Below are 25,536 nucleotides of genomic sequence, written 5' to 3'. Positions count from 1 at the left end.
CGTTCAGAGCCAGTTTATAGAGGGTTCGTTGGCGATACGGTATCCGTCAAGTCAGAGCTATCGTATCCGTTGAGTCAGAGCATACCGTCTTCAGGATCCCAGAGTGGGTGACACTTATTCGTGTCAGACAATGCAACCCGCAGCGAGGCACACAGACAGAAGCCTCACTAGCACCTGAGATAGCTGCACATAGCACCAGACCCATGTCCCGGACGGTCACCCGGTGTAACGTCCCAGGGTCAGACAGTAACCCTGCCGGCACTCACGCACCAGTCGTGCCGCGAGACCCAGACGGCCAGACGCCTCGCGTTGTTGACCCAGACTTGGCAAAGCAACGTGGAGGGGTGTGGTGCTGGCTCGCCGAATATGTCTCAGCGGGGCTAATGCGCATCAACAAACTGCCGGTACCAGCCTGCCAGCACGCCATCCAGTGACGGACTCGTCGGCACAGTAACTCCGGTGCGTGTTTGAACTTCAAACAGCCGCGCGCTCCTGCTGCCGTGACGTCGCAACTTGACTAACGAATGCTGGGGTCTGGGAATAATACGCTGCACACTGCGGGACTACGCCACCCTGGCCCCATGCGCCCCAGCTTACTTTCTGTCTTCCCTGACACATCATCTACATCCATCTACGGTCAGCTACGGTCGAGTGCAGCCCGCCCCTGCACCTCTTCTTCAGCCGCACTGCCATCCCGCATACCAGTATGCACCGTCAGGAAGTTGTCATCGCATTGGCTTGAACGTGCTCATGTATCTGTTACATTCCGTGTCGCACTCACAGCCTCCTGCTGACAGCCTCGCTCCTGACAGCCTTGCCAGCTGACAGATTCCCAAGCGCGTCTGGCAATTGCCGTACGGTCTCGCCGCAAATGCCCATTACACCCAACCATGCAACACATGCCGTCATGGCGGCGCACTTTCACACACGCACTATATCTACTTGGGCCGCATTGCTTGTGCACTTGCAAACGCAGCGGAATGTCAGTTTCTAGCTAGGGAGGCGCTGGCACGAAATGTGCGCAGACCTGCCAAACCTGACCGCCGGCGGCCCGCCGCCACGCATTCCTCCGGCCGTAGGTGCTAAGTCTCGCGTCAGTACTCACGTGATTTATGTGATTCATGCATTACACACAACCCGTAAGTCTTGAGGAGTAGGATGCTGCGTCCGGCAGTGCACGATGACCTCTGTACGTACGTTTCCCTACCCGCCCTGTCGGGCCCTGTCGCTTTGCATTCCCTGATTTGCCTCCCTCCTTCCCAGACCACGCAGTCACATAATTAACAAACATAATTTCGCAAACACCTATATGGCATGCATAACATTGCATCATGACGCTGCTGAAGTTGCTCCCACGTGCGTGCGTGCGACCCATGTTCAGCAGGACGTAAGCGTGTCAGACACCCTTTATACGTGTTCCTGCGCCGACTGCACACGCCTGGTGGGGCGGTGTCGACCCCATCCCCTTACGCTTTCCCATCACGACACGCCATCCATTAGCCCTGACGTTCATGCAATGCAAGCGCCCGGCGCATGCCGGTCGCCCAGAACGCCCCCAACCACCACGCACAACTGTGCTCCAAGCCTCACATCGACCCGAACACGCTACAAAAGCCCTTCATTCTGCGAACTGACCCGTACACCGGTTGTAATTAATCCTTTAAGCCACCGGGCGTTGCTCCACAAACTCAATCACGTCCACTCGCTCGCGTGGCGTGCCGCCGCCGTGGTGGTGGTGGTGGCGCTGCTGCCCCTGCTGCTGCTGCTGCTGCTGCTGCTGCTGCTGGGCGTCGTCCTGCCCCTGCTGCTGCGGCATGGGCAGCGCCGCCCTGCACGGCTGCTCACCTGCCGGCACTTGCTCGCCGCTGCCGCTGCCGCTGCAGCTGCTGCTAGCGGGATCCCAACGGAGCGCCAGCGACACCGCGCCGTGCACGCGGTGGTGCTGAGGGCTGACGATTGCGGCGCGCGTGTGGTAACAGTCGGTGCCGGCGGTCTGCCGTGCTGTGGCCAGCGGGATGCTCGCCGAGCCCAGGGTGGCGTCGTGCTCCACGAGTTGGTCAGCCTTGACCACCACCTCCACCACCTCAGCCGTGCCACCAGTGTCAGGTGCATGGCCGACGTCAAAGCGGAACGTCTCATTCCACACGGGGTTTCGGCCGCCGTCCACGGCCGTGCGCGTGCGGAAGGTCTGGCCGCCGACGGAGATGACGCAGTAGGGGTCTTGCCTGGAGGGGTAGAAGGAGGGTCAGGGACAATTAAAGGCGGGAGAATGAGGTGTACGGTATAGGGGAGCTAGACAAGCACGAGACGTTCTGCCAATGAAAGCGTCACGAGCAGGTGATGAAGGTGGCATCACTCGGCTGCTGGACTCCACTGCTCTTCCCTGAACACCGCGCCACCCCGCTGCCATCCAGGGTGTTCAGGTCCTTGCAGAGCCCGCAGCCCAGGGCTTGCATGTTCGGGGAGCGGCAAGAAACGGCCCCCAATGCAGGCCTTCGGGCGAGAGTGATTGGGCATGCATGTCGGGGATGGAGTGTGTTCTCGCCGCGTGGGTACCCGAATCTCGCCCAGTACCCCTTCCCTGGGGGTTGGGCGGGGCGGAGCTTCCCTCCATGCTCAACCATCTAATTATTGGACGGCCGGCGTGTTCGACGTGCACCCAGGCACCCAAGCACCCCGCAGGCACCTGCTGACCCATTCCGGGTCTTTTAGGTCATGCGCTGCCTCCACCGTCACAGTCAGCACTCCAGCTTCCAGCGCCATTGGCCTGCTGCGCCGATTTGGGTGTAATCAAAATGATAGCCGACGAGGACCGCGCAAGGTGCAAAGCGAGTCGGAACCTTTCGGAGAGATGTCGGGGGCGAAGTTGCGAGAGTCTATGATTTATGACTTGCGATTTACCTGACATTAAGTGCGTGAATTAAATTTGGGTAGCGAACAGCGCGAGCGCTGCTTATCTTGAGCAAGGAGTCCTCGACCAATCCGTGCCGCACGGAGGGGTCATGTGCACACGCCTTACCCCACGCCTTACCCCTGTCCCCGCACCGAGTTACTGAAGCCCAACAACCACACGCGCGGTGTCACGTCACACGGGTCGGGCCGCTATGCAAACTGACGTGAGCTCATGAGCTCCAAGACCATGTACGCTTTGCGCACACAGGACCTACCGTATTCTGTGAAGTGTGGCTTTCGGGGTGCGGCCGGGTCACCCTGGGTCCTACCGCAGACCGTCGGGCGGGCGGTTCGGCGTCATGACAACATCATTCGGACATCTCCCATGCATGACGCGCGAGCAGCTCATTCAAGGATCGAAGTGCCTTTAAGCAGGCAAACGCATGCGCACGATGTGCCCTGTGTGTGCCCGTAGTGCCTGTGGCCCCGAACTTTCCTGTTACCATGTCAAGACCACGTTGCTGTTTACCTGGAGTCCATCCTGATGGAAGGCATCGTGCACTTCGTGCCAGCGCGCTGATTTGCCGCCCATTGCCCTATTCTACACCTCAACACCTGCTGTTCTTGCAACGTTTTGGCCCATCCCTTGCTGCAAGTGCTCCCAGTGTGGAACGCGCCGTTGGCGTGGTTGCTCCGTCAACAGAGTTTACACGCATGCATGTTACACTTGGAGTTCAATTGAGAAAGGAATGTGACACACATTGTCTCTAGCGAGTAGAAACCGCGCTGCCCACCACACATCACGTGTAAGTACTGCTGCGTCACGCCTTGACGCATTGCCATGCCCCAGGCATATATGTGCTTCGATGTGTGCGGAGCTTATATGTAACAATGTGCCACTTTGTTCGTTTCATTGCTCAGCGCCTTGTCATACCTTCAGCCGTCGTTCAGTCAACAGATCACAGTCATCGCGGCATCACTACCATCACTGCGGCACTTGTACCAACAGACAACCAACACACAAAATTTTATGTACGAAACACAACGCATCATGCATGTACGCGTGCATGTGCATGTCTATATGCGCAAAGCACCACCGTGTGTCTGTGGGACACGGCATGCCTGCCACCACTACGCCACCACCTTATCACCGCACGGCCACGGCAGGTCACTCTAGATGACTCCTACCTGTTGGGCTCTCCGCCTATTCGAAAGGGTTCGTAGGGCTAGGCACACGGAAGTCCAAACATTAGGGAAAGAATCAATGTCGAGTGGATCGAAGCAATCCTAAACAGCACTTAGACAGGAGTGCACACACTCACTTAGAGCAGCCATTGTCTACGCGCCGCCGCCCCCGAACGGCCTAACACTCGGGCTCGTGGCCTAGCACTCGGGCTAACGGCCTGGGCCCACTACTTGGCTGGCTACAAGTGTCTAACGGTGGCCCGGCACCGGCACCGCACCCGGGTACGGCTGCGGAGGGTAGGCCCCAGGAGGGTATGCGGCCATAGGTGCGGGCGGATAGGCAGCAGCAGCGTAGTAGGCGACGGCCGGGGGCGGGGCGGCGTAGTAGGCAGGAGCGGGCGGGGCAGCGTAATAGGCGGGCGGGGGTGCGGCGGCGTAGGCCATTGGCGGGGGGTGCTGGTAGTGCTGCTGCTGGTGGTGGGGCGCGTGGGCGGCGGCGGCGTTGTCATTTGACTTGAGCGCCTTGTTGGGCTCCCAGCTGAGGGCGATGGAGAGGAAGCCGCGCTGCTTGCGGCTCTTCTTGCTGACCACAGGCGCCTGGATGCGGTCGCTGCCGCTCTCACGCGCCTTGGCGAGCGAGAAGGTGCAGGTGCCGATCAGGTCGTCCTTGCCCACGTCCTCGTCCTTAATCTCCACATCCACGTTGTTCTCGTTGATGACATTGAAGCGGAACGTCTCATTCCACACGGGGTTGCGGCCGCCGTCCACGGCCGTGCGTGTGCGGAAGGTCTGGCCACCGATGCGGATGATGCAGTAGGGGTCTTGCCTGGAAGGGGAGGGCGAGGAGAGGGGACGAGGACGGGAGAGTTGAGTGCCAGCCAACAGATGCGGAGAGGGAGATGAGCGAATCGGCGACGGGAGACAAGTCAGACGCGACGCCAGGTGGGCATCCTCCGGGACATGGCTTGTCAACACGACCCGGTGTGCACTGCCCCAGTGCACTCCCGGCACTGCACACTAGCCATATAGTGCCAACCCTCACCCCATCGGCACGGTTCCCCAGATCAGGCCAAGACTCACTTGCCGAACCAGTCGCCATCCTTGAGGTCCTTGCCGAACTCCATCGTCACCGACATCACACCGGCTTCCAGGGCCATTTTGCCGACAGCAGTAACTTTTGTGACTTGAAAATGGAAGAGTTACAAATGGCTAGGCGCAAACGGCGTTGTTGTAGTTATGAAAGCGCGTAAAGAAGGAACGGGCAAAGTGGTGCGCGGAAGTATGTGCGGCTTTTGGTTTATTTGATCGAGTACTGATAGCAGTTATTGATGTTAAGTTGAAGGGCGGCATTAAATGCCTCAGGGGCGCGGCGAGAGGGCAGGTGCCCAACTGCTGCCCGTACCGCCCATCGCGTCGAGCAGGGCGCGCGAACCCCTGCCGACCGGACCTGCGACCAGCCGTGTCACGCAGCTCCGCACGACTCTAGGCGGACATAATATATAAGCCCCATACTGTTTTACAAGCTTTTGTCGACAAAGCCTTTCAAGCCGCACAGCCTCGCTTGGTGTATACTTGCAACACCTCTACAAGCAGTTTGCGCAACATCAAAACCGCAGAGCAAGAAACATACAGTACTTCACGCCTACTTACAACTAGTTTAAAGTAGAGCCTCTTCTTCTGATACCGGCTTAAGGCTTCGTGTGCATCCGCCCTCCGCTCTAACAAGCCTTTCCACCATGGCCCTGGACGCGGGTGTGATGTCGGTGACGCTGGAGTTTGCCAAGGACCTGAAGGACGCGGACTGGTTCGGCAAGTGAGTGTTTACTTGCGTCCATCCTCGCGCAATCCCGTTCCTGATGCAACGGGCGCCCGCGGCCCGGCCCCCCGCCAGCTCCCCGGGCGAGCCCCACCTCCCATGCATATGCTGAGAAGGTTGAAATGGAAGCGTTGACTCTAATGTCCCATGTGCTCTGAGCCGGGACGCCCTTTAGGAGCGCCCCTTCACGCGCTATCCGATTGGCACTCAGCCCTCTTGCCTCGTTACCCGGCTCCTCGCCCTACCCTTCCAGGCAAGACCCCTACTGCATCATCCGCATCGGTGGCCAGACCTTCCGCACGCGCACGGCCGTGGACGGCGGCCGCAACCCCGTGTGGAATGAGACGTTCCGCTTCAATGTCATCAACGAGAACAACGTGGATGTGGAGATTAAGGACGAGGACGTGGGCAAGGACGACCTGATCGGCACCTGCACCTTCTCGCTCGCCAAGGCGCGTGAGAGCGGCAGCGACCGCATCCAGGCGCCTGTGGTCAGCAAGAAGAGCCGCAAGCAGCGCGGCTTCCTCTCCATCGCCCTCAGCTGGGAGCCCAACAAGGCGCTCAAGCCCACCGTCACCACACAACCCGCCGCGCCTCACTATCACTACATGCCCCACGCCGCGCTCCAGCCCGCCTACTACGCCGCACCTCCTGTCTACGCCGCGCCCGCAACTCCCATGGCCTACTACCCCAGCCCTGCGCCTCCTGCCGGCTACTACGCACCCGCGCAGGCGCCCACGTACGCGGCACAGCCGCCGCCTGCCGCAGCCGCCTACCCGCAGCAGCCGCAGCAGCCGCAGTACGCGTTCTATCCCGCTGTGCCCGTCGGGCACTAAGCAAGCCCTTGCTTTGTATGGAGGCGGCGTGCACTGATACTGACATTAGGATGAGTGTGGGCTGACTGTTGTGGGACAACCGGGTATGCACGTCATGACAGAGTGTTGGCGGACGAAGGACCTGCGAGGAGTCTGTGTGTAATAGCGTTGAGACATGAGAGGCTAGGGATCTTTCGGACCCCACCGCCGTATGTGGCATGCGAGTGGCGGCTGGCGGTGGGAGTGTTAATACTGGTAGGCTACTCTGCTCATTCGGACCATGGTGCGGGGGGATCTATCGGCAATGGCCCGTCCTACCACGCCTTTATTCTCCCCAACCAAGTTCTTACTAGAATGAGTGCGTTATGCTGCGGAATGTTGTTTCAATTCATGCACAATTCATTCGGGACTGCCTGCCTGGTGACATACTGAGAGTGGCTCGAGGAGAGGCCACGGACAGGCGGCCGTTGGCGGTGGCAGATAGAGGGTGGCAGGAGGTGTGCGGCGGCCAACGGTGCGTGTGGGGTTGCTCGCTTGTTTGTTTACAGGCAACACTTTATCATAGCGTATTGCCATGGCGACGACGTGCATGCGTGACGTGGTGTACGGCATGACACGGTTTCCGTACAAAGGGCTCGAATGTGCTGACGCTGTAGACGCGGTTGTGTAACAACAAAGCACGCCATGCTAGTCTGCTGTCTTGATTGTGGCATGGAGGTATCAGGCTTCACAAATCGGCGCCAGCAGCAAGTTGCCGGCGGCTGGTGCTGGGGGCTGGGATGCACTCGCTCGGGTGTGGCCGACTGGCCGTGGGCGGCACAACTCGCCCCCCACGATTGGGTCCCATGGGGAAGGAATGTCAGAACAGTTTCAAGAGGGACCTGCTGACGCACTTCGCGAGCTAGTAACGTGCTCCGGGCCCCAGGGGCGCGTTGCCTGCATCGCTGTCTGCTGCTGTCTGCGTACTTCAGCCTAGTATAATCTAGTAGGCACTACTGAGTGAGCGAGCTGTCCAGTCATGACTCCGTGGCTGTATGTCCGACACGCAATGCTGCATCATGCTAGGTACCGGCGTCGGGTTTGCACAGCCTTCCAGGTTCAGCACCCGCCTCAGCGCCATGCCAACCCCCGGCGTCGCAATGTCACACGGTTTCCGCCGACCGCGGCACAACGTCGCCAAGTCCCTCCTTCCTGTATTCCTGTAGGCCATCGCGCTCCCGCACCTCCCCCTTGCATCCAGGCCCGCAGACGCATGTCAGCGTTACTTTCTGACAAGGGGCAGGGACCCCCTGGTCTGGCTGCCGGGACAAGGAGAGGGCACTTGTCGCATCCCATGCAACCTCGCCCCGGCCTGGCCTGGCCTGAAGTGACTCAGCGCCTGGCCGGCTGGCTCCGTGCACATGGCCCCATGCACATCTAGCACCCAACACATAAAGCGAACAGCCACAATGCTCACGACATGTGTCAACCCGCGTGCCGACCCCGGTGACACAGCTCCCCCTTTTTGCGCCACACATGCCAAGAACTGCACATCGCCCCGCGCTACACGCACCGCCGCTGCCACCACACGATTGGGCAAGGAATGCATGCATTAGCATCCCCCACCCACCCACCCACTCACCCATCCTCCCAGGCTCCCACGCAGCGCCTGCACCACCCACCAAGCAGCCTGCTGGCTGCACTTGGCCCTCGAATTGAGTTCTAGGCATCGGCATTCATAATCGGCACAGCTCACCAGGGGGCATGCCCATGCAGACAAAGCATTGATTCCATATCCAGCCATCTTATGCAGCACATCTCAACTCCTTGAGCAATCGTCAAACGAATATAGATCCAATTTTGGCGGTGAATCCGCGTCTAAGCCTCCTTGCACTGCCATAAAGACCGAGCGATGTGGCCTCTGCCACATGCATGCTGCCCACAGCGCCACAACACACCCGTTTTCCCTTGTCTCCTGCGCTTGTTGCGCGCAGAAGGGTCAACGACACTCGTCAAGGGTCCAACACTCACACGCTGTTGCGAATGTGCCATTGCTAGTTCGCAAGCCTTTAAGCACATGTGAATGTGAGTTCCTGTCCTTGGATGCCGGGCCAACCAGGGCCAACTCAATTGATTGCTAAAGCCCCTTGAAACCTGCATGCGGTCCCGCCCACATCCTCTGCCTGCGATCTGCATTCGCGTCCTACTCATGCCCGCACGCCGATGCCTAGGACACAGGCACAGCACATCCGTAAAGAAAGCATCAAGTGGCAGGAGTATCCTCGCCTTTCCCTACATCACCACAAGCAACACAACGCCCGGAAGAGAGCGGTGCACCACGGTGCCACAACAAGCGCGCATGCATATGCATGTATGCATGCCGTACCGCGCCGCGCAGCGCTCCCAGCCATCCCTTCCCTCTCCTCCTCCTCCTCCTGCTCCTGTCTCCTCCTGTCTCCTCCTGTCTCCTCCTATCTCCTCCTGTCTCCCCACCCATCCCGCCGCCTGCTCCCCATCAGCAAAACGACACGCCGCCCACGCTCGCCAGTCCCCTGAACCAGTGCCGCGCGCCCCAGCGCGGCAGCCACCACGACAGCGCGATGGCTGTCGCCACGGCGCAGCTGCTGACCAGCCCCCAGTTGGCTTGCGGCGCCGTCAGCGGCCAGGTGCCGGGCAGCAGCGCCAGCAGCATGATGAGGACCAGCCAGCAGCTGGAGAGCCAGAAGAGGGGCCGGCTGCGGGGTGCGGCGGGTGTGGAGTGGGGTGTGGAGTGGGGTGTGGAGTGGGTTGGGGGAATGGGTTGGGGGAAGGGGTTGGGGGAAGGGGTTGGGGGAAGGGGTTGGGGGAAGGAGTTGTGGGGACGGGGTATGGGGAGTGGGTTGTGGGATGTGGGGTCTTGATAGGGTTGACAGGCGGCATGGTGGGTGGGACTGGATGGGCAGGTGGTGGACAATGGACGCGAGAGGGCGTGTCAGCCGAGTCCCCCGACGTGTTGAGTGGCAACGATAATCCACGAGCACCAGTTTTCATGCGAGCGTGTTGCCGGCAAGCCCTGACACTCCGCAGCATCCCCACAGGCGAGTCAACCCCGTAAGGACCTCATAACCACCCTTGTCCTCCTCGCCCCGTCTCGCCTCGCCTCCTCGCCCCCGCTCACCTGGCCCGGCCCAAAGTGAAGCCGCCGCGCTCCGCCACGCGCCGCGCCACTGCCTCATAGTCCAATCCCCTGGGCGCCGAGCCGCCAGCACCAGCACCTCCACCTCCACCTCCACCACCACCACCACCTCCTCCACCACCGCCACCGCTTGCGTCGCCGTCGCCGTAGGCCGTTGCTCCGCCGCCGCCGCTCCCGCCCGCGCCGCTGCCGCCGCCGCCGCGGCTGCGGTTGTGCGGCATGAGCCGCAGCGCTATGGGCAGCAGGTAGCCAAAGGTCGCCACCACCGTCACGAAGGACAGCAGCGCCTCCGCCACCCAGTCAGCAGCGAGCAGCAACAGGCCGGGCAGCAGGCACACGCCCAGCGTGGCGATCGCCTGCATATGTATGTGTGTGTGTGTGTGTGTGAATGTGTGTGTGTGTGTGAGAGAGTGGGTGGGTCGGTGGTTGGGCGGCAAGGAGTGACGAGGAGGCATGGCGGGGGTCTGGGGCGTGCGGATTTCGATGGCCAAAGGGCTTGAGGGTGTGGGAGGAGGAGGGCAAGAAGTGAAGGGAGGTGAACGAGGGGAAGGAGGCGGGTTTGCAAATGTTTTGTGAATCGGCGTGCAATCAAAGCCGCCCCGCCGCTCGGCAACCAACACCCATCTGTGGCCTCCCCTCCTCTTCCCCTCCACCCCACTCACCGCCAGCACGGGCACGCGTGTCACTGCCGACACGGCTGACAGCCACGTCGGCACGAACCCATCACTCCCCATCGCCCACATCTTGCGGCAGCACCCCGCCGCCGACACCAGCCCTGTGCCGTACGTGCCGATGGCAAGCACGGCAATGAGCCCGGGCGCGCCGCGACCGCTGCCGTACGCGTGCCGTACGATGTCGTAGATGATCTGTGACATGGGGTCTTCCCTGTCGGGCGGATTTACACATGTGGGACAGTGAAACGGGCGGGCGGGCGGTTACACGAGGTAAATCATTATAACGTGCAGTATACACACCTGCTGCTGTATGTGTTTCATTTGGTTCCGATGCAATTTGGAAGTTGGGAATACCGGAGCAGCACAAGCAGCCAGATACCGAGCCAGCAGCGCTCGAGGGCTCACCCCAGCGTCTCGTTGCGCGGATCCACACTGCGCGCCAGCAGCCGCTGCCCCGTGGCCGCCAGCAGCAGAGCCGTGAACACCAGGTTCAGGCAGCAGGTGGCAGCCAGACCGCCTGGGGGTGGGGGCGGGGGTGTGGGTGTGGGATGGGGGTGCGGGTGGGTGTGGGTGCGGGTGGGTGCGTGTTGGACAACGGAACGGAAACGAGAACCGCCCATGTGTGCGTGTGTGTGCAAGGAAAGCATAACGGGGCAGTGTGTGTGTGTGTGTGTGTGTGTGTGTGTGTTGACTCTTAATTGTATGGGTGTGCGGACGCAGGTGCCGGTGACGAGCAATGCAGGCAGGCGCGGGGGTTGTTTGTGCAGACGGGACACGGGAGCCTGTCAGCAGGGCGGGGTGGCGGTCCAGTGTGCCATTGTGCCCTCGTCAGCAATTGACATGCAGCCCTTGATCTTGCCGTGCTGCCTCTGCTCAAGCAGATCCTCCCCACACGCCCCACACACGCCCTACACGCCCCCCCCACACGCCCCACAAGCACAGGTGTGTCCCCGCTCACTAAAGATGCTGACTGGCACCACGGACTCAGACCGCCAGCCTCCAGCCGGGCCGCCCTTCACACCCGCCGCCGGATGCCCCGACAGCGCCCGTGAGGCCGTCGACTGCTGCGTCTGCTGCTGCGCGAGCAGTGGCGTTGAGACACCGCCTCCGCCGCCTCCGCCGCCGCCACCACTGGCGCCCAGCGGCCCTGACGCCTGCCGCTGCGGCGGCGGCGCCGAATTGCCCATGGAGCGACTCCTGCGGTAGGCATTGGCGCCGCGGCGGCCCGGGCTGCCCTGACCTCCCGCTGCTGAATCCCGAGCCCCCGACGCCTGAGGCTGCTGCGACTGCTGCTGCTGCGACGGCTGTAGCGGCAGGGGCTGCAGCTGCGGTTGTAGCAGCTGCGAGCCCTGCATGTGCAGGAGCGGCTGCTGCTGTAAGTCCAGGTCTCGCTCCCTCTCCGCCCGCAGCTGCCCGGTTTTCTGCCGCGCGATGGGCGTGGCGCGGTGTGCCAAACCCGCAAGCGAGTACGACATTTCCCGGTCACCCGCGGCGCTGCTGTCCGGCCCCACGCTGTCGTACGCGCCTCCCAAGCTGCCGCCCGCAAGGCTGCTCGGCGCGGGGAGTGTGTCACTGGGCAGCCCCCCGGCGGCGCCGCCGTTGGCTAGGAGCGTGCTACTGCCGTGTGCCCCAACGCTGTTATTTGCGGCGGCCAGCCTTGCAAGCTGTAGCTGCGGCGGCAGGTTGCTACTGCCGCTGATGATCTGGTTCTGCTGCTGGTGTTGATGTTGTAGTAGTTGTTGTTGTTGTTGGTGGTGGTGGGGTTGAGGCAGCCCTGTAGGCCGCACCACTGGCGGTGGTGGCGCGAAGGGCGGCGGCATGGGAGCCGCTGGCGGCGGCGGCATGAGCTGCTGCTGCTGCAGCTGCTGTTGGTGCGATGTTTGCTGTTGCTGCTTTTGCTGCCATGGCGACAGGGCTGATCCAAGCGCGTGCGGCGAATGTGGATGGTAGTGATGATGATGCTGCCCCTGCGGCGGCCGCTTTGGCGGCGGCGCGGCCTGTGCGGGCGCCGGTGTCCACCTGTGCTGCCGGCGGCCGCGGCGGTGCGGCTGCAGCTCCTCCACAAAGTAGAGCACCGTCTCATATCTGGAGGGTGGCACATGGTGCCAGAAGATCATGGCAAAGCGTCAGAACACAGCGTTAGATCACAGCGTTGCATCAAAGCGTTAGACCAAAGGGTCTAAATGATGTCGGTGCGTGAATGGGTGAATCGCAGCGTTCTGAGTCGCACACCGCAGCAAAGCAGCCCGCTTGCTCAACCACGCATGACCCCCCGAAACCTGCCTCGCAACCCCGACACAGCAGGTGCAAGGACACGTGCAATGACTCGCGTGCTCACAACGCACTCAACACAACGCGCCGGCCGGCGCCGTGAAACGTGCGGCACACGCACCCGGTCTGCACCGCAATGGCGAACAGCAACCCCTCCAAAACCACGTAGCCGCCGGCGCCATTGATGCCGCTCAAATTGGTCCTGCAACATGCAAGCACGAGGGAGGGAGAAGGTGGGTCAGGGCTGGGCCGGACGAGACGCATCCGAGCCACAGGGAGCGGAGGAGGAAGCAGCCGCGATCTGCGCCCGCCGTGCGCCAGCGCTTCGCTTGTGTGACAAGTTGTTTGTAACCAGTCGCCCGTCCCCCCATCAACCCGCCCCATGCCTCGTGTTCCATACCAGGCATGGTAAAACCTCACCAACCAAATCATCTGGGCCCTATCCCAGCATCCGCCCTCCCCTCCCTCCCCACACGATTCCTTGACCATTGGGACCTATTGCGATGGCCTCAGACATGAAATCTCCCCCCTGGTCTACCGTCTACCACTTCCTTAACTAATTATGAATGTAACCCCCCCCCATGGCTACCTCCCCCCCCCCCCACCCCACACACACACACGCGCGCACCACTGCGTGAACACGAAGTCCGCCCCCTGCGGTGAGGGCGTCAGCGCCAGCAACGCCCCAAACAGCGCTATGCCCGCCAACACCTGTGTGCAGGTGCAACACATGGGGGCAAGTGCGTGTGTTTGTGCGTGTGTCTACACCGCTATGTGGGGGTGTGCGGAAAGCGAGCCGGAACATGCGGCTAGCAGGCATCGGTCCATCCGAGTGCCGTACACACGTGTCAGGGCCGGTGGCACTAGGGAGTCACCCCCACACGCAAACCCCCCTCCACACCCCTCCCAGACCCCTCACACCCCCCTCCCACACGCCCCCGCACACACCTGCCACAGCGAGCTGGCTGTGATGAATCCCGCCGTGACGCCCAGTGGCGCGCACACCCAGCCCAGCCAGCTCAGCACCACCGCCGCATACACGGCGAACAGCTGCCCGCGGCTGAGCGAGTAGGTGGGGTCGCCTGCACAGGGGTTGAATTGGGCGTGGGGCTGTGGTGGGGGAGGGGCGCTTGGGTGCGAGAGGGAGAGGTTGTGGGCGTGTTGGGGACGTGGGAGGGTGCGGGATGCAGCATCTCTCCCGCCGCAGTGCCCCTCCTTGCCATCCCCAGAAACCCCGTCCGCTCCCTCCCCCTTCCCCTCCTCTGCCTCTGCTCCGCTAGTTCGGCTAGGTTTGGTTTAGTAATGGGCTGGTATTTACAATCTCCCTCCCCCTCCCCCCAAGGCCCCACGCACGGGGGTCGTAGGGCAGGGGCGAGGCCGCGATGCGGCTGAGTCGCGCCGCGGAGCCCAGCGTGCGTGTCACCGCCAGCGCGTAGTAGGCTGTGGCGCCCAGGGTGGCGGCCATGTTGGTCCAGGCCGCCACCCACGTCGCCAGCGCCTTCTTGTGCCTGCGAGGGGAGGACCAGGTGTGTGTGTGTGTGTGTGTGTGTGTGTGTGTGTGTGTGTGTGTGTGTGTGTGTGTGTGTGTGTGTGTGTGTGTGTGTGTGTGTGTGTGTGTGTGTGTGTGTGTGTGTGTGTGTGTTGCCGTCTGTTGGAGAGCGAAACATGCCCAGAACGAGACCGCATGTGCGTGCGTGCGACACTCTCGTGTGTGTCCAGCCCCAGCCCCAGCCACAAGCCCCTAGCCCCCAGCCCCTAGCCCCCAGCCCCGCCCCCGCCAGCGCCCCCGCCCCCGCCAGCGCCCCCGACCCCGACCCCCGCCCCGAGCCCCCGACCCCCACCCCCGCCCCCGCCTCCGCCCCCGCCTCCGCCCCCCGCCCCCGACCCCCGCCCCCGACCCCGCCCTCGAGTTCTCCCCAGACTGCCTACCGTCTACCATTTCCTTACCTAATCATGAATGTAACCCCCGCCCCCGCCCCACGCCCCCGCCCCCGCCCCTCCGCAGCCGCCAGCACCACCGCTCACCAGGGCGCCAGGCGCGCGGTGAAGACGTACAGCGACCCGATGGCCGCCGGCATGCAGGCCGCCAGCTCCGCCAGACACAGCGCTGTGGCGATGTTGAGCGCCGACACGCCCACCCAGCCCCACATCATCACCACCGGCCCGCCGTACACGATGCCATGAGTCAGCGGATCTGCGGGGGGAGGGAGGAACGCAGAGGGGAGGGGTTCGGGCAGGATGCGGAGCTGATGATGGCAACTTGCGAGGCCCAACAAGCTCCCAGCTCCCAGACCCCACGCGGCCTGGCCAGGGCCACACGCGTCACCCCGAGCCCCATGCCTCATGTGCCAGCCCCACACACACCTCGCGTGAAGACCCACAGCACGCCTACGGTCGAAAAGGTGATGCCAAAGGCATTGGCGGGCGTGAGGTCACGCCGCAGACCCGCCGTCAACATCAGGCCTGTCGCCGAGTGCTGTTTTCACAGCGGACGTCGCCGAGCGCTGCTGGAGTGCCGGACCCAAGCTCTGGGCGGCCCCTGCGTCGGGTTGCTAGTTGTGCTGTCAAGACGAGGGCCAGAGGGGCCGCAGATGCGGTCGCCTCGCGCCGAACCACCGCCGCCTCGCTCTCAGCTGCAAGCCGCACGCTGGATGCCCGGGGCGGGGCGGCGGCCGCCATGGCTCGCCGCCATCAAGCCGCCTGGGAGGAAGTGGAGTAGGGTGGGAGGTATGGACATGATTGAGGGGATGTGCGCGGTTGTGGTGCTAGGGGTTGTGGTGCTAGGGGGTGAGGTTTGGAGGCTGGAGGAGTGCCGGCTGGAGCAGCCGTTCTTACGTATGGTTGAGGCGGCCTGAGCAGAGGCCTCGGCATTGCGTCAAGTGAATTGAGTGCTTTAGGTGGAGATGGCGCATGGGCGGGTGAAGCGCAGCTGCAGTTCATATGTGAAGGCTGCCCGTGCACAAGGACCCACTGCGCGGGTTGCGGCGGCGACGCGTGTCAACGTGTGCGGTCGGTTCGCCAGCCTAGTATGCGAGCCCGCGTAGAGGGAAGCGACGTATGCAACCCACGTAGAGCAACTTATATAGCAGCTTGCAAGTTGGCGAACTGGTAATGAGAGTTCCTGAATTCTCACCTTCGCTACACTCGCCGCATATACCCGAGCCGCTTTCCAGTTGTCACAATGATGAACTAAAACAGTAAAGGAAAGAGTTTGCTCCTCGCGCGGCTGCCAGCGGCAAGGAAGCGCGTGCCTCTCCAGGTCACAGCCGGTTCAAGCAGCTAAGCGGGTCGGTTGTAGCAAGTATATATGCGTAAAATGCGTGTATTGGCTGCAACGAGGCTGAGTTGGCGGTGTGTGCAACCCAAAAGGACTCACAATAACTCTATATGAAACCTTCAGTACAATGGAGGAGTCAACGCCTATGATAGAGTTAGAGTCTGCAAGTATTAGGAGCAACACTGGTTATTGACTCCCCTGTTCGATTGTCATACTGACACCCGCCAAGTGTGTTGACCGTGTGTCGACCGCTCAGAACGCGGACGTTGGTAGTGGCCAGCTCACAAACTTAATTGCAACCGCATCGTTTAAGAGTTCGGATGAGTGCAGCGAAGCCCGGGCATGCCCAATCGACCGGCCCTTCGGGTGCATCTCGCCCTCGCTGCGCACCCTGCCCCTTCGACGCCTTCCTCATCTCAAACATCTGCCCCGCCTCCTCATCTTCAGGGTCAAATACACCTATGCTTACACTTGCCACCATCAAACTGCCAACACACCGGACGACACGCATGGCACGCCGCAGCCCAAGGGGTGCGCCCCAACCGCGTTCTCCCCTCGTCCGTTTTCCAGTGGCCAGCAGCCGCGTCGTTCCTCCAATGCACAGGGCCGCAGGACCCAAAGCCAGGTCAAGCGCACTCAGAAGCAACCCCCTCCACGGTCAACGCCTCAGTCAAACTCCCCTGCTTTGGGCGCCAGGTCTGTGGAGGTGAACCGCTCCTCGGGGAAAAACGACACGCGCACCATGCGGCCAGCGAAGAAGCGACCCTGCACGACCGCGAAATCAAGGTGATTATCATTACCCAATAACATCATCAGCATCATGCGGGAGCTTGCCCACGTGCCACACACGCCAACACACGCACACAACACATAGCAACTAGCAAGGCAAAGACACGCAGCAGGGCCGGCTCTACCGACTTTGCACCTGCTGCCCGCCACCCCCGCCATCCCCTCACCTGCAGGTCCACTGCCGCCTTGGTCGCGGACTCCGCCCGCTCGAACTGAACAAAGATGCGCACCGCCTCCTCCTGTTTGGGGATTTTAAGATTTGAATTTAGGTTTGGATCTGGGTATGTGGAGGCTTGGACGAAGCATGGTCAACAAGGACCCGAGTATCATGTTACTTCTTCCGGAGCCTGTCCAGTGGGCCCCACTACTGCGCCCCTTGGATTCGGTGTCATGTGCCATCCTCCCACCCTACCTTGCGCACTGACTGGGCCCTCACTTTGAGCAGTTGGGGCGAAGCACACGCCCCACCCCCGTTCTCCATGAACGGCTACCCCCGGGCTCGGGCATCCACCTCCTGCCCCCCCCCCCCCGCCTCCTCACCTCCTGGTACCCGGCGGTGGTGACCTCGAATATGAGCACATCCAGCACCTTGCCGTACTTGGTGAGCTCCTGGCCCACCTGCAGCACGTGTGTGGTTGTGTGTGTGTGGTTGTGTGTGAGTGTGTGTGTTGTGTGTTTGCATGTGTGCGTGTGTATGTGTGTTCGCGTGTGCGTGCGTGTGTCGTAAGGGTGCAGCCCTTTCCATCCCCACACATGGTAGACAGTTGAAAAGAGATGGCCAAAAACCTCGATTGCAGGCACAGGGCATTGCCACATTGGTGCGGAATGCTCCCCCTGGGCTTCCTGGGCCTTCTCCTCCTTGGCTTCCGGATGGTGATGGGACATCATCATTGGGCTCGGGCACGTACCCCCCTGCTCCCGCTGCTCCCCCCCCCTTCTGGCCTCCTCCTCCTCACCTCCTCCTCCAGCTCCTCGTCCACCTGTCCCGGCCCCACCATGTTGCGCATGCAGATGACGCGGCTGGGCGCCCCCGTCAGCTGGGCACCTGGGGGGAGGGAGGGAGGGGGGGGAGGGGGGGTTCCATGCATATTTAATAAGACGAGAGGGCGTAGCCAGGAGCAATGGTGCTATGGGGGGGGGGGAGAGAGGGGGAGGGGAGAGGGCAGGGAGGTGGGGTGGAGGAGGGGTTAGGGGTGGGGGGAAAGAGCGGGGGAGGGTTATGGGCAGGGAGATTACAATCATGGGTAAGTAGGTAGGGAAGTTGTAGCCAGGCACAGTGGTACGGCAGGCGCGTCGGGGAGGGAGGGTGTGTGAAGAGGAGCAGGCGCACGGGTCTCAAGGCCAGGGTTTGCCCGCACAGCACACCGAGATGGGGGTTGGCGGTTACAGTCCATTTAACTCCAAAGCATCCTCACCCTCCAGTAGACTCATCCTCCCACACCGCCAAGCCCACTTCCTAACGACGCGTGTAGTCGTGCCGCTCACGCCCTGGCCCCCCACCCGCCCTGGCCCCCCACCCGCTCAGCACCTCGCTCACCCTTGGGCCTCTTGGCGTCCGGCTGGTCCTTGTTGGCGGGTAGGCTGGGCGCCTCCACAATCACGGCGGCGCGCTGGGTGGTCTTTTGCGCCATGAGCGGGTTGGAGATACCCTGTGCAGTTGTGCGACATTGACAGAGAACTTGAGATAGAGTTCATGGATGTTCATAAGCGCGTGCGCGCGGTGGGAAAGGGAAGAGCCGCGGGGAGGCAGGGAACCGGGCGCGTCGACATTGGCCGGGTCCGTGTCGGCACCGGGCAAGTGCGACGGTGTGCATATGCGATGGCAGGTTATCGTAGAAGGGCAACAGGGCGAAGCCCCACAGCCGCATACGACACGCATACACACAGCGAGCCTCCAGCGCAGAGCCGGCCCCACAGCAGTCCTTTGAAGACGGCCAAAGCAAAACCACCAAACCCAGCCCCCGCTCCTGCGGACACCCTCCTGCGGACACCTCGCCACCCCGCTGCCGACCCCCGCCACCCCCCTGCCGCACCCCGCGCACCTGCCGGTTCCTGCCCAGTCCCTCGCCCTCGCGCCAGCCCATCTTCTCCAGAAGCTTCTGAGCCAGCGACATGCCCTTGGTCGACCCGGGGCCGCCGGCAGCGCCGCCGCCAGCAGCTCCGCCTGTTTCAGCAGCGGAGTGCAGTAAGGGGTCCGCGAGCAGGAGGACCACCATGGACCGCCATGGACCGCCCAGGCACACGGCCCACCCAACCCAACCAAACCCCTGGCTGCTCTCGCCACACGGCTGGCCGCAACGCACGGCCCGTGGTGCTGCTGCGCCACCCCGGTACGGCACTGCCCGTACCGCGCACCGACACCAGCCCTCGCGGGAAACACGCCAACCTGCCTGCGCGGCCCCCGCCGCCAACACGCTGCTCCCCGCGTGCCCCGCCCCGCCCCGGCCCCCCCTCTTTGATACATGCCGTTCGCATGAACGGCTACCCCGGAGTATTGCCGCGTGCCACTCCGTTGCATAGCACAGGCCACGCTCTCCTCCTCGCTCTATTGCATTGGGTTCGGTTTAGTTTGGGCTGGTATCTACGCCCCACCCCCCTTCCTCCCGCGCCACTCACCCTCATCCGGCCGCGCGATGGCGGACCCTGGCGGACCCATGGCCCCGCCGCCGCCGGCGCCGCCGCCCATACCCATGCCCGCAGCCCCCAGTGCCGCCTCCGCCGCCTGCGCCACTGCCATACGGCCGCGCCGCGCGAATGCGTCATCGCCCGTCATGCCCATTGCCGCCCGCCGCCGCGCGTACTCCTCCATGGACATGACGCCGCCGCCCGCATCGCCGCCGGCTTCGCCGCCAGGTGCGGCGCCGCCCGGGGCAGCCGCACTGGCGCCCGGCGGTGCCGCCGCCGCCGCCAGGACCGCCGCCGCAGCGCGTGCACGCTCCTCCTCCTGTGGGGCATTGCACACACCGAGTCGTCAGAGGTCAGGCATCCACCCCTGCCGGCCTTCCTCATGGTCTGGCTGCGCCCATCATGTTACCGACCCGTCACCAAACTCTCCACAGCGCAAACCACATTCCCACTCTCAGCACCTGTTTCCGGAGCCGCTCCGCCTCGGCCTCCGCCTCCTTCTGTTTGGCCAGCCGCTCCGCCTCAGCCTCGGCAGCCTTGCGGGCCCGCTCACGTGCCGCAATCACCTGCGAGTCCACGTGTCGATGCAGGTTACCAGGTTCGGCAGGGCAGGGCAGGGCAGGGCAGGGCAGGGCAGGGCAGGGCAGGGCAGGGCAGGGCAGGGCAGGGCAGGGCAGGGCAGGGCAGGGCAGGGCAGGGCAGGGCAGGGCAGGGCAGGGCAGGGCAGGGCAGGGCAGGGCAGGGCACCGCAGGGCAGGGCAGGGCACCGCAGGGCAGGGCAGGGCAACAGAGCGACGGCACAGATGGGCGCCCACATAGCTCCTGGAAGACAATCATCAAACGCACTGCAACCCAACCCGCATCCCGCAACCCGCAACATCCAGCGCACATACCCTTGGCATCGAGTCTCCTTTGTCCCTCCCTGCCTCATCTCGCATAGGATTCGAGCACACACAGCACCCTTCACGATAGGCCCACCTCTTCATAGTCGTTGGGCCGCATGGGATCGTACTCATCCTCGATGGGCCGCCCGTCCTGGCGCGCAAAAATGCTACTCCCGCCTCCCAGCGCCGTCCCCGATGGCCCTGGGCCGGCTGTAGCAGGCCCCCCTGGCGCTGGTGCTGACGCGGATGCTACTGCCGGCCCGCCGCCCGGCGTCGCGGCGGGCGTGAGGGAGCGGGCGCCGTCAGAGCCCGACCCGTCCACGACCAGGGTGTTGGGCGGCCCCCGCCCGCCCGTCCGCCCGGTGATGGGTATCCCCCTGTTGGTCATGATGTATGCGACGGGTCAGAGTGCCAGGCCGGAAGCTGCAGAGGCTTTTCAGCGGTGAGAGCTGGGGCCCCGTGCCAGCCCCTGCAGCCCCTGCAGCGCCCCTCCTCCAGCCTTTCCCGCCCAGCCTCTCCGGTCTCCCCCCAGCCTTGCCGCCCAGCTGGCAAGCCGACCAGCAGCCCGCGGACCCCGCCCCCGCCTCACCTTGCGGGGCCTCCTCGCCCAGGACCGCCTGCGCCTCCTGCCGCCGCCGCCCGCAGCACCGAGGGAGGCGGCTTGAAGGCGGGGGCGGCCATGGCGGCAGGCTTCTTTAGGGAGGCGGGTGCCATCAGCTTTGGGTCCGGCCAGCCCGCGCCCGCCGCATCGCTGGTGCTATTCTTTGCCTGAGGCAGATCGCCATACAGGCTCATTGTAGCGCACTTCGGCCGTTAGAAACAGCTGTGTTGCCCGTGAGCAAGGAAGCGGGAATCGGTTCTAGTCGCCTTCTCCACGCCCGCTCCAGCTCAACCACGTTTTATTGTCTGACAAGCTGCATGTTAACTTTCTAAAACGACAGTCGAACCAGCCGAGGTGATCGATGGTCGGTGTGGGCCCCAGTAGTCCAGCGATGATTACTGCATTTTATCCAATATTTCGGTCAGGCATGTGGAACTTTGAGAAGAGCCTATCCCTCCAAGTCCGATGCAAGCATCGGCCTTTCCTTCTGGTCCCTCATTCGGTTCTGCTCCTGGAGAACCATTTATGCTCGTATACCTTACAGGGCAGTAACTTAGCTCGTGACGGTTCAACTCATATCGCGTGTGTTGCTACTCCAAACCTCTCAGGCGGCTTTTGCTCTGCACAGTTGCGCCAGCAAAGGTATGACCTCCATATGTGTCGCCTCTCATAGCGAGCTTGTAGGTTCGCGAAGCCAATTGCCTGCGAAGGAGTTCTGTGTTGATCAATCAAGAGTGTTGCACCCGAAGGTCCGAGGTGCACTCCTTGCGCTCTGCACGGGCCACGCTACTCGTTATGGATGAGCGTCGATGGCCCCGGTTTGATAGGCTCACTCGCGCGCCCACAGATGCTCCACACGAGAACCAGCATGTGCCGGCCTGTGCCGTGCGGGACCAGCCGTCGCGCTCTGGTCGTGACGGCTTCTGGACCCGGTAAGTCAGCAAGCGCTGGTGGGTGGGCAGCCAGGGGGTCGCGAGTAGCGTCGGCTCACGAGTCGCCGTCCGCTCACCCAACGCTACCGCAGGCTCCTTCCCCAGCCGTCCCGGCGGCTCCTCCCGCGTCCCCAGTGAGTTCATGGGCTGACTGGGTCGCTCGGGTCTGGGTCTGGTCCGACCTGCTGCAGGGGGCCCTCGGGCTGCGTTGCCGCAGCGGGCGCCGCTTGCCCAATGCACCCAGCGCTCTTCGCCTGTGCTCCCTGCACATCTCTCATCACCTCGCCTCATCACCTCTACCCCGTGCGCCTTGCCGCCCCCCCCTCCCTGAGCAGTGTCCCCGGTGGGATCGGACGATGAGGTGCCGTCGGACGCGGAGGGCGACGTGCCTGTGGTGGGCATCCGGCCGTCGGGCGGAGCCTTCCGGTGAGGGAGAGAGGGAGGGAGGGTCCCGCGCGCGTGCCGCCTAGCCTGGGCTTTGGGCTGGGCTCCAGGGGGTCCTTGAGATGGATTGGGATGGGATGGGATAGGACTGGGATGGATTGGGATGGGATGGGATGATAGGAGAGAAGGTCGGGGGGGCTGCGGGGTTTTGGGATCTGGGTCGACGGCTCTTGTCGCTCATGCACGGCTGCAGCGACAGCCCCTGACGACAGCGCGCCAGCGCATGTGCAACACACCACCCTGAACGCCCCCGAGTCAAGTGGCTCTCCGTTGTCCAAGCGTCGGCCACGTGCTCGTCGCTCTTTAGTTTGGGCTGGCATGTACAGCGCCCCTCCCTTCCCGCGCCCCTCTTGTTCCCCAACATTGTTACTTTGGTATGGCCGCAGCGGCACGCCCACCCCCGAGCCCGGCACCGCGGGCCACGTGGGCGAGCTGGCCTTCACGCGGCCGGGCGGCGGAGCTACGCGCTTTAACATGCCCTCCTCCTCCTCCTTCACCCCCGCCAGCGGGCCCTCCTCGCCCAGTAAGTGTGTGCAGAGGCGCGGGAGCGGACGCGGGGGCGGGAGCAGGAGCGGGCGCGGGAGCGGCAGCGGGAATGGGAGCAGGCGCGGGAGCGGGGAGCGGGAACGGGGCTTTACCGTATTGAAGCAATGGAGAGGCAGACCCTGTGGAGTGGTCGGGCTGGGGCAGGGAGGAAGGGCCGAGGCGGGGGTCGGCGGGGCAAGGAGGGCGGCGGGCTGCAGGCGTTCCCATTGTCGTAGGTGTTCAATGAAAGGGCGCGGTTGAAGGTGTTGAGGATGCGAAGGGGGGGCAGGGGCAAGATACTATGGAGATGCCAACTGCTTGGGTTGGCACATGTTGTCGAGCATGTAGGAAGGGACCTGACCTTCGCCCCCCGGCCCTTCACTGCAGTCGACTCGCCCTCGCGGTTCTCCCGTCCCGCTGGCGGCGCCGCGCGCATGTTCCCCAGCGCTGTGGGCGGCGGCGGTGGCAGCAGCGGCGGCAGCAGCGGCGGCAGCGGCGGCTCGGGCGGCAGCGGCGGCTCGGGCGGCGACGACGAGCCCCTGGGCTTCTCCAGCCTGGCGCCTTGGGCCCTGGCCTATGTCGGCATCTGCGGCGCGCTCTTTGCCGCACATGAGGTGTTCCTGAAGAAGCCGGCGCCGCCGAAGAAGGCTTGCTGCGGGGGCAAGAAGGCCGCGCCGAACGCGGCCGCGCCCGCGCCTGACGCCAAGGGCGGCAAGGGCAAGGGCAAGTGAGGCGGCTGGGTTGGCGGCAGCTTTGGAGGGCTCTGGGGTGATGGGCGGTAGGCGGCCCGGGATAGCGCCTCAGCGGCAGTGACGGCCTGTAAGCCGCTGTAGCGCAGCGCGTGTCGCACTGCGGTAGCTGCGCGAGTTGGCAAGTGTTGCCGATACCGCCGTGTGTGGCCGCGGCAGCACACCGTTGCAGCGGCAGGGGGTTGGTGTGGCCTGTCCAGCGCAGGCGCAACGCTGGTGCCGATGTCAGGGCCAAGTCCTGCACCCCAGACGCACTGCTGGTTCCAGATGCTGCGGGGCGGGACAGGTACTGTAGCGGCGAGAGCGCGCAGGCGATGGCGCGGAGGTGACGTCAGCTACAGGTGACAGCAGGCCTGGGGTGCCAGGTGGGCTTGAAGTGCCTGTGCGTGATACTTGTTGGATCGTGACTTCGGCGTATTGCTTTATCCAAGTACTGTGGAGCGCAGCGGCGGGTTACCCGAGAGATACAATCGAGACTGGACAGGATTGGTTTAGTACCATTGTAGCGTGTGTGTATCGTGGGATAGGTGGCTTTTTTTCGGGCGGCGGGCATTGAACTCTACAAACGAACGCCACCGTGGGCGGCGGTGAGTGTAGGACCTGGGAGCTCGGGGAGATGCACGTGTGCAGGGCAGTAAGCAAAGATGAAGGTAAGGTGTTTCCAAGCAAAATTTAAGGAAAGGTATTTTGGTGTGGTACAGATAAGCATGGTTTGCTATGGCGTGTCCATGCCGCCATCTGTTTTGCTGCATAATACGGCGTTAAGTCGGTCACGGCGTTTTTTGACGTGACGTGCCGAACATTGCACCGTATTGTTCAGGGTCGGTTCCCTGTAATGGTTTTGACGAGATGGGGCAGTAGCCACGAAACGGGCAGTAGCCTTTACACGCCTTTTGCAAGGAGGAGCAATTGCTGTGCAAGGGGGTGTTCAGGTGTGTCCACGAGTGCATGGCATAGGATGCGGTAGCTGGTCAGGGGCACGCGGCTGCCGGCGGCTTCTTAAGCCTTGTATAGGTGGTGGACGCTTTGGCAGCAGGTGAAGGGCGACTAGCGCAGGCTCGGAAAGCCCTGTTAGCAACGCAGCACGCTCGGATCAGGCAATGGTGAAGGGAATTGTGACGTGGTGGCTGTAACGAGTTTGTTTCCCGATTTATCCCCGCACGGTCCGTGCACCGCGCCTGCACAGTGGCTGCTTGACCCCAGAGGCCCAGAACCCTGCACACGTGGACCTCTACATGCAAGCAATGCCAGCGCGTGTTGACCTCGCCTGGTCCGGGCGCGCCCAGCCCGCCCGGTGCTGTCAGCAGCCCTTCGTGTTGCTCCGCCGCGTCTCCTACGTTGGCTTTTGCCACCCTGCAGTCTCACCGTCAACTTCAACTGTGCCTGTGATGAGTTTGATGGTATTCCATGCAGCCGTGTAGACTGCCCACCTCGCCTGGCCAGCATCCGTAATTCTTACCAGTACCAGCTCACTTACTGCAGCCGCCTTGCAGTTCTCCTGTCAGCCCGGCCCAGCTAGGCAGTAACCCAGGTTCGTTTCCTTGGTCGCCGTCGCATCTTGACAACCGCAATGCCGGGCATCTTCTTCTGCCGTTTCCTTTCCCTCCTGCGGTCCTGCGCTCGCACGTACTCCTTTTGCACCCCGCGGATGCCTGGCTGCGTTCCAGGTTGGTCCATTTAGATTGGGGTTAGCGTTGCCGCGACACATCGCAGCCTGGTTGTGGGCTAGTCCACACCAGCCCCGGCCGCAACAGCCGCCGCCTTCACCCGCTGCGTGTCGTCCCGCGCTGTGGTGTACAACTGTACAAAGACGGGGTACAGGAGTTTGTCATAATGTTTGGCCGCATTGGCAGCCTACCGGGCATGAACTCATGGGCGTGCCAGGGAGTAGGCAGCGGCCCCC

The 25,536-nt window shown here is 63.1% G+C and overlaps 6 protein-coding genes across 6 annotated transcripts; 2 read left to right on the top strand and 4 right to left on the bottom strand.

Moving 5' to 3' along the window:
* Positions 1–95: 95 nt before the first annotated feature.
* On the bottom strand, positions 96–2,901 carry CHLRE_11g467595v5 (uncharacterized protein). Its single transcript, XM_043067347.1, has 2 exons — positions 2,687–2,901; positions 96–2,225 (listed from the first exon to the last, which is right to left on the bottom strand). The coding sequence occupies exons 1-2, from the start codon at positions 2,761–2,763 to the stop codon at positions 1,661–1,663; spliced, it is 642 nt and encodes a 213-aa protein (XP_042919347.1). The 5' UTR covers positions 2,764–2,901; the 3' UTR covers positions 96–1,660.
* A 685-nt stretch (positions 2,902–3,586) lies between these two features.
* On the bottom strand, positions 3,587–5,391 carry CHLRE_11g467594v5 (uncharacterized protein). Its single transcript, XM_001698779.2, has 2 exons — positions 5,158–5,391; positions 3,587–4,903 (listed from the first exon to the last, which is right to left on the bottom strand). The coding sequence occupies exons 1-2, from the start codon at positions 5,232–5,234 to the stop codon at positions 4,327–4,329; spliced, it is 654 nt and encodes a 217-aa protein (XP_001698831.1). The 5' UTR covers positions 5,235–5,391; the 3' UTR covers positions 3,587–4,326.
* Positions 5,392–5,591: 200 nt separating this feature from the next.
* CHLRE_11g467593v5 (uncharacterized protein) lies at positions 5,592–7,617 on the top strand. Its single transcript, XM_001698726.2, has 2 exons — positions 5,592–5,890; positions 6,147–7,617. The coding sequence occupies exons 1-2, from the start codon at positions 5,814–5,816 to the stop codon at positions 6,727–6,729; spliced, it is 660 nt and encodes a 219-aa protein (XP_001698778.1). The 5' UTR covers positions 5,592–5,813; the 3' UTR covers positions 6,730–7,617.
* Positions 7,618–7,699: 82 nt separating this feature from the next.
* CHLRE_11g467592v5 (uncharacterized protein) lies at positions 7,700–16,231 on the bottom strand. The gene is made up of 12 exons (XM_043067346.1): positions 15,941–16,231; positions 15,172–15,507; positions 14,833–15,001; positions 14,161–14,315; positions 13,756–13,889; positions 13,436–13,518; positions 12,929–13,009; positions 11,495–12,621; positions 10,942–11,053; positions 10,525–10,747; positions 9,845–10,218; positions 7,700–9,422 (listed from the first exon to the last, which is right to left on the bottom strand). The coding sequence occupies exons 2-12, from the start codon at positions 15,263–15,265 to the stop codon at positions 9,203–9,205; spliced, it is 2,772 nt and encodes a 923-aa protein (XP_042919346.1). The 5' UTR covers positions 15,266–15,507; positions 15,941–16,231; the 3' UTR covers positions 7,700–9,202.
* Positions 16,232–16,279: 48 nt separating this feature from the next.
* CHLRE_11g467591v5 (uncharacterized protein) lies at positions 16,280–21,391 on the bottom strand. Its single transcript, XM_043067345.1, has 10 exons — positions 20,972–21,391; positions 20,477–20,759; positions 19,960–20,064; positions 19,490–19,817; positions 18,916–19,037; positions 18,411–18,522; positions 17,830–17,918; positions 17,414–17,491; positions 17,041–17,112; positions 16,280–16,849 (listed from the first exon to the last, which is right to left on the bottom strand). Exons 1-10 carry the CDS (start codon positions 21,175–21,177, stop codon positions 16,751–16,753), a joined length of 1,494 nt encoding a protein of 497 aa, XP_042919345.1. The 5' UTR covers positions 21,178–21,391; the 3' UTR covers positions 16,280–16,750.
* Positions 21,392–21,531: 140 nt separating this feature from the next.
* CHLRE_11g467590v5 (uncharacterized protein) lies at positions 21,532–24,778 on the top strand. Its single transcript, XM_043067344.1, has 6 exons — positions 21,532–21,625; positions 21,831–21,915; positions 22,008–22,049; positions 22,251–22,341; positions 22,746–22,882; positions 23,272–24,778. Exons 2-6 carry the CDS (start codon positions 21,852–21,854, stop codon positions 23,613–23,615), a joined length of 678 nt encoding a protein of 225 aa, XP_042919344.1. The 5' UTR covers positions 21,532–21,625; positions 21,831–21,851; the 3' UTR covers positions 23,616–24,778.
* Positions 24,779–25,536: the final 758 nt, after the last annotated feature.

The sequence above is a fragment of the Chlamydomonas reinhardtii genome, chromosome 11 (assembly GCF_000002595.2).
Source record: "Chlamydomonas reinhardtii strain CC-503 cw92 mt+ chromosome 11, whole genome shotgun sequence".
NCBI classification, from domain to species: Eukaryota; Viridiplantae; Chlorophyta; class Chlorophyceae; order Chlamydomonadales; family Chlamydomonadaceae; genus Chlamydomonas; species Chlamydomonas reinhardtii.
This window is presented reverse-complemented; position numbering and strand designations above follow the sequence as displayed.

Excerpts from the sequence above, each read along its gene's own strand:
- CHLRE_11g467595v5 (XM_043067347.1), bottom strand. The coding sequence starts at position 2,763 with ATGGCGCTGGAAGCTGGAGTGCTGACTGTGACGGTGGAGGCAGCGCAT. Across the intron at positions 2,226-2,686 it reads GACCCGGAATGGGTCAGCAG|GCAAGACCCCTACTGCGTCA; the intron begins GTGCCTGCGGGG and ends CTACCCCTCCAG.
- CHLRE_11g467594v5 (XM_001698779.2), bottom strand. The coding sequence starts at position 5,234 with ATGGCCCTGGAAGCCGGTGTGATGTCGGTGACGATGGAGTTCGGCAAG. Across the intron at positions 4,904-5,157 it reads GATGGCGACTGGTTCGGCAA|GCAAGACCCCTACTGCATCA; the intron begins GTGAGTCTTGGC and ends CTCCCCTTCCAG.
- CHLRE_11g467593v5 (XM_001698726.2), top strand. The coding sequence starts at position 5,814 with ATGGCCCTGGACGCGGGTGTGATGTCGGTGACGCTGGAGTTTGCCAAG. Across the intron at positions 5,891-6,146 it reads GACGCGGACTGGTTCGGCAA|GCAAGACCCCTACTGCATCA; the intron begins GTGAGTGTTTAC and ends CTACCCTTCCAG.
- CHLRE_11g467592v5 (XM_043067346.1), bottom strand. The coding sequence starts at position 15,265 with ATGTTGACGGCGGGTCTGCGGCGTGACCTCACGCCCGCCAATGCCTTT. Across the intron at positions 15,002-15,171 it reads GCTGTGGGTCTTCACGCGAG|ATCCGCTGACTCATGGCATC; the intron begins GTGTGTGTGGGG and ends CTCCCCCCGCAG. Across the intron at positions 10,748-10,941 it reads CCGCGCAACGAGACGCTGGG|GGAAGACCCCATGTCACAGA; the intron begins GTGAGCCCTCGA and ends TCCGCCCGACAG.
- CHLRE_11g467591v5 (XM_043067345.1), bottom strand. The coding sequence starts at position 21,177 with ATGAGCCTGTATGGCGATCTGCCTCAGGCAAAGAATAGCACCAGCGAT. Across the intron at positions 18,523-18,915 it reads GACTGGGCAGGAACCGGCAG|GGTATCTCCAACCCGCTCAT; the intron begins GTGCGCGGGGTG and ends ACAACTGCACAG. Across the intron at positions 16,850-17,040 it reads AGGCGGCAGTGGACCTGCAG|GGTCGCTTCTTCGCTGGCCG; the intron begins GTGAGGGGATGG and ends GCGGTCGTGCAG.
- CHLRE_11g467590v5 (XM_043067344.1), top strand. The coding sequence starts at position 21,852 with ATGTGCCGGCCTGTGCCGTGCGGGACCAGCCGTCGCGCTCTGGTCGTG. Across the intron at positions 21,916-22,007 it reads CGTGACGGCTTCTGGACCCG|GCTCCTTCCCCAGCCGTCCC; the intron begins GTAAGTCAGCAA and ends ACGCTACCGCAG. Across the intron at positions 22,342-22,745 it reads CCGTCGGGCGGAGCCTTCCG|CGGCACGCCCACCCCCGAGC; the intron begins GTGAGGGAGAGA and ends GTATGGCCGCAG.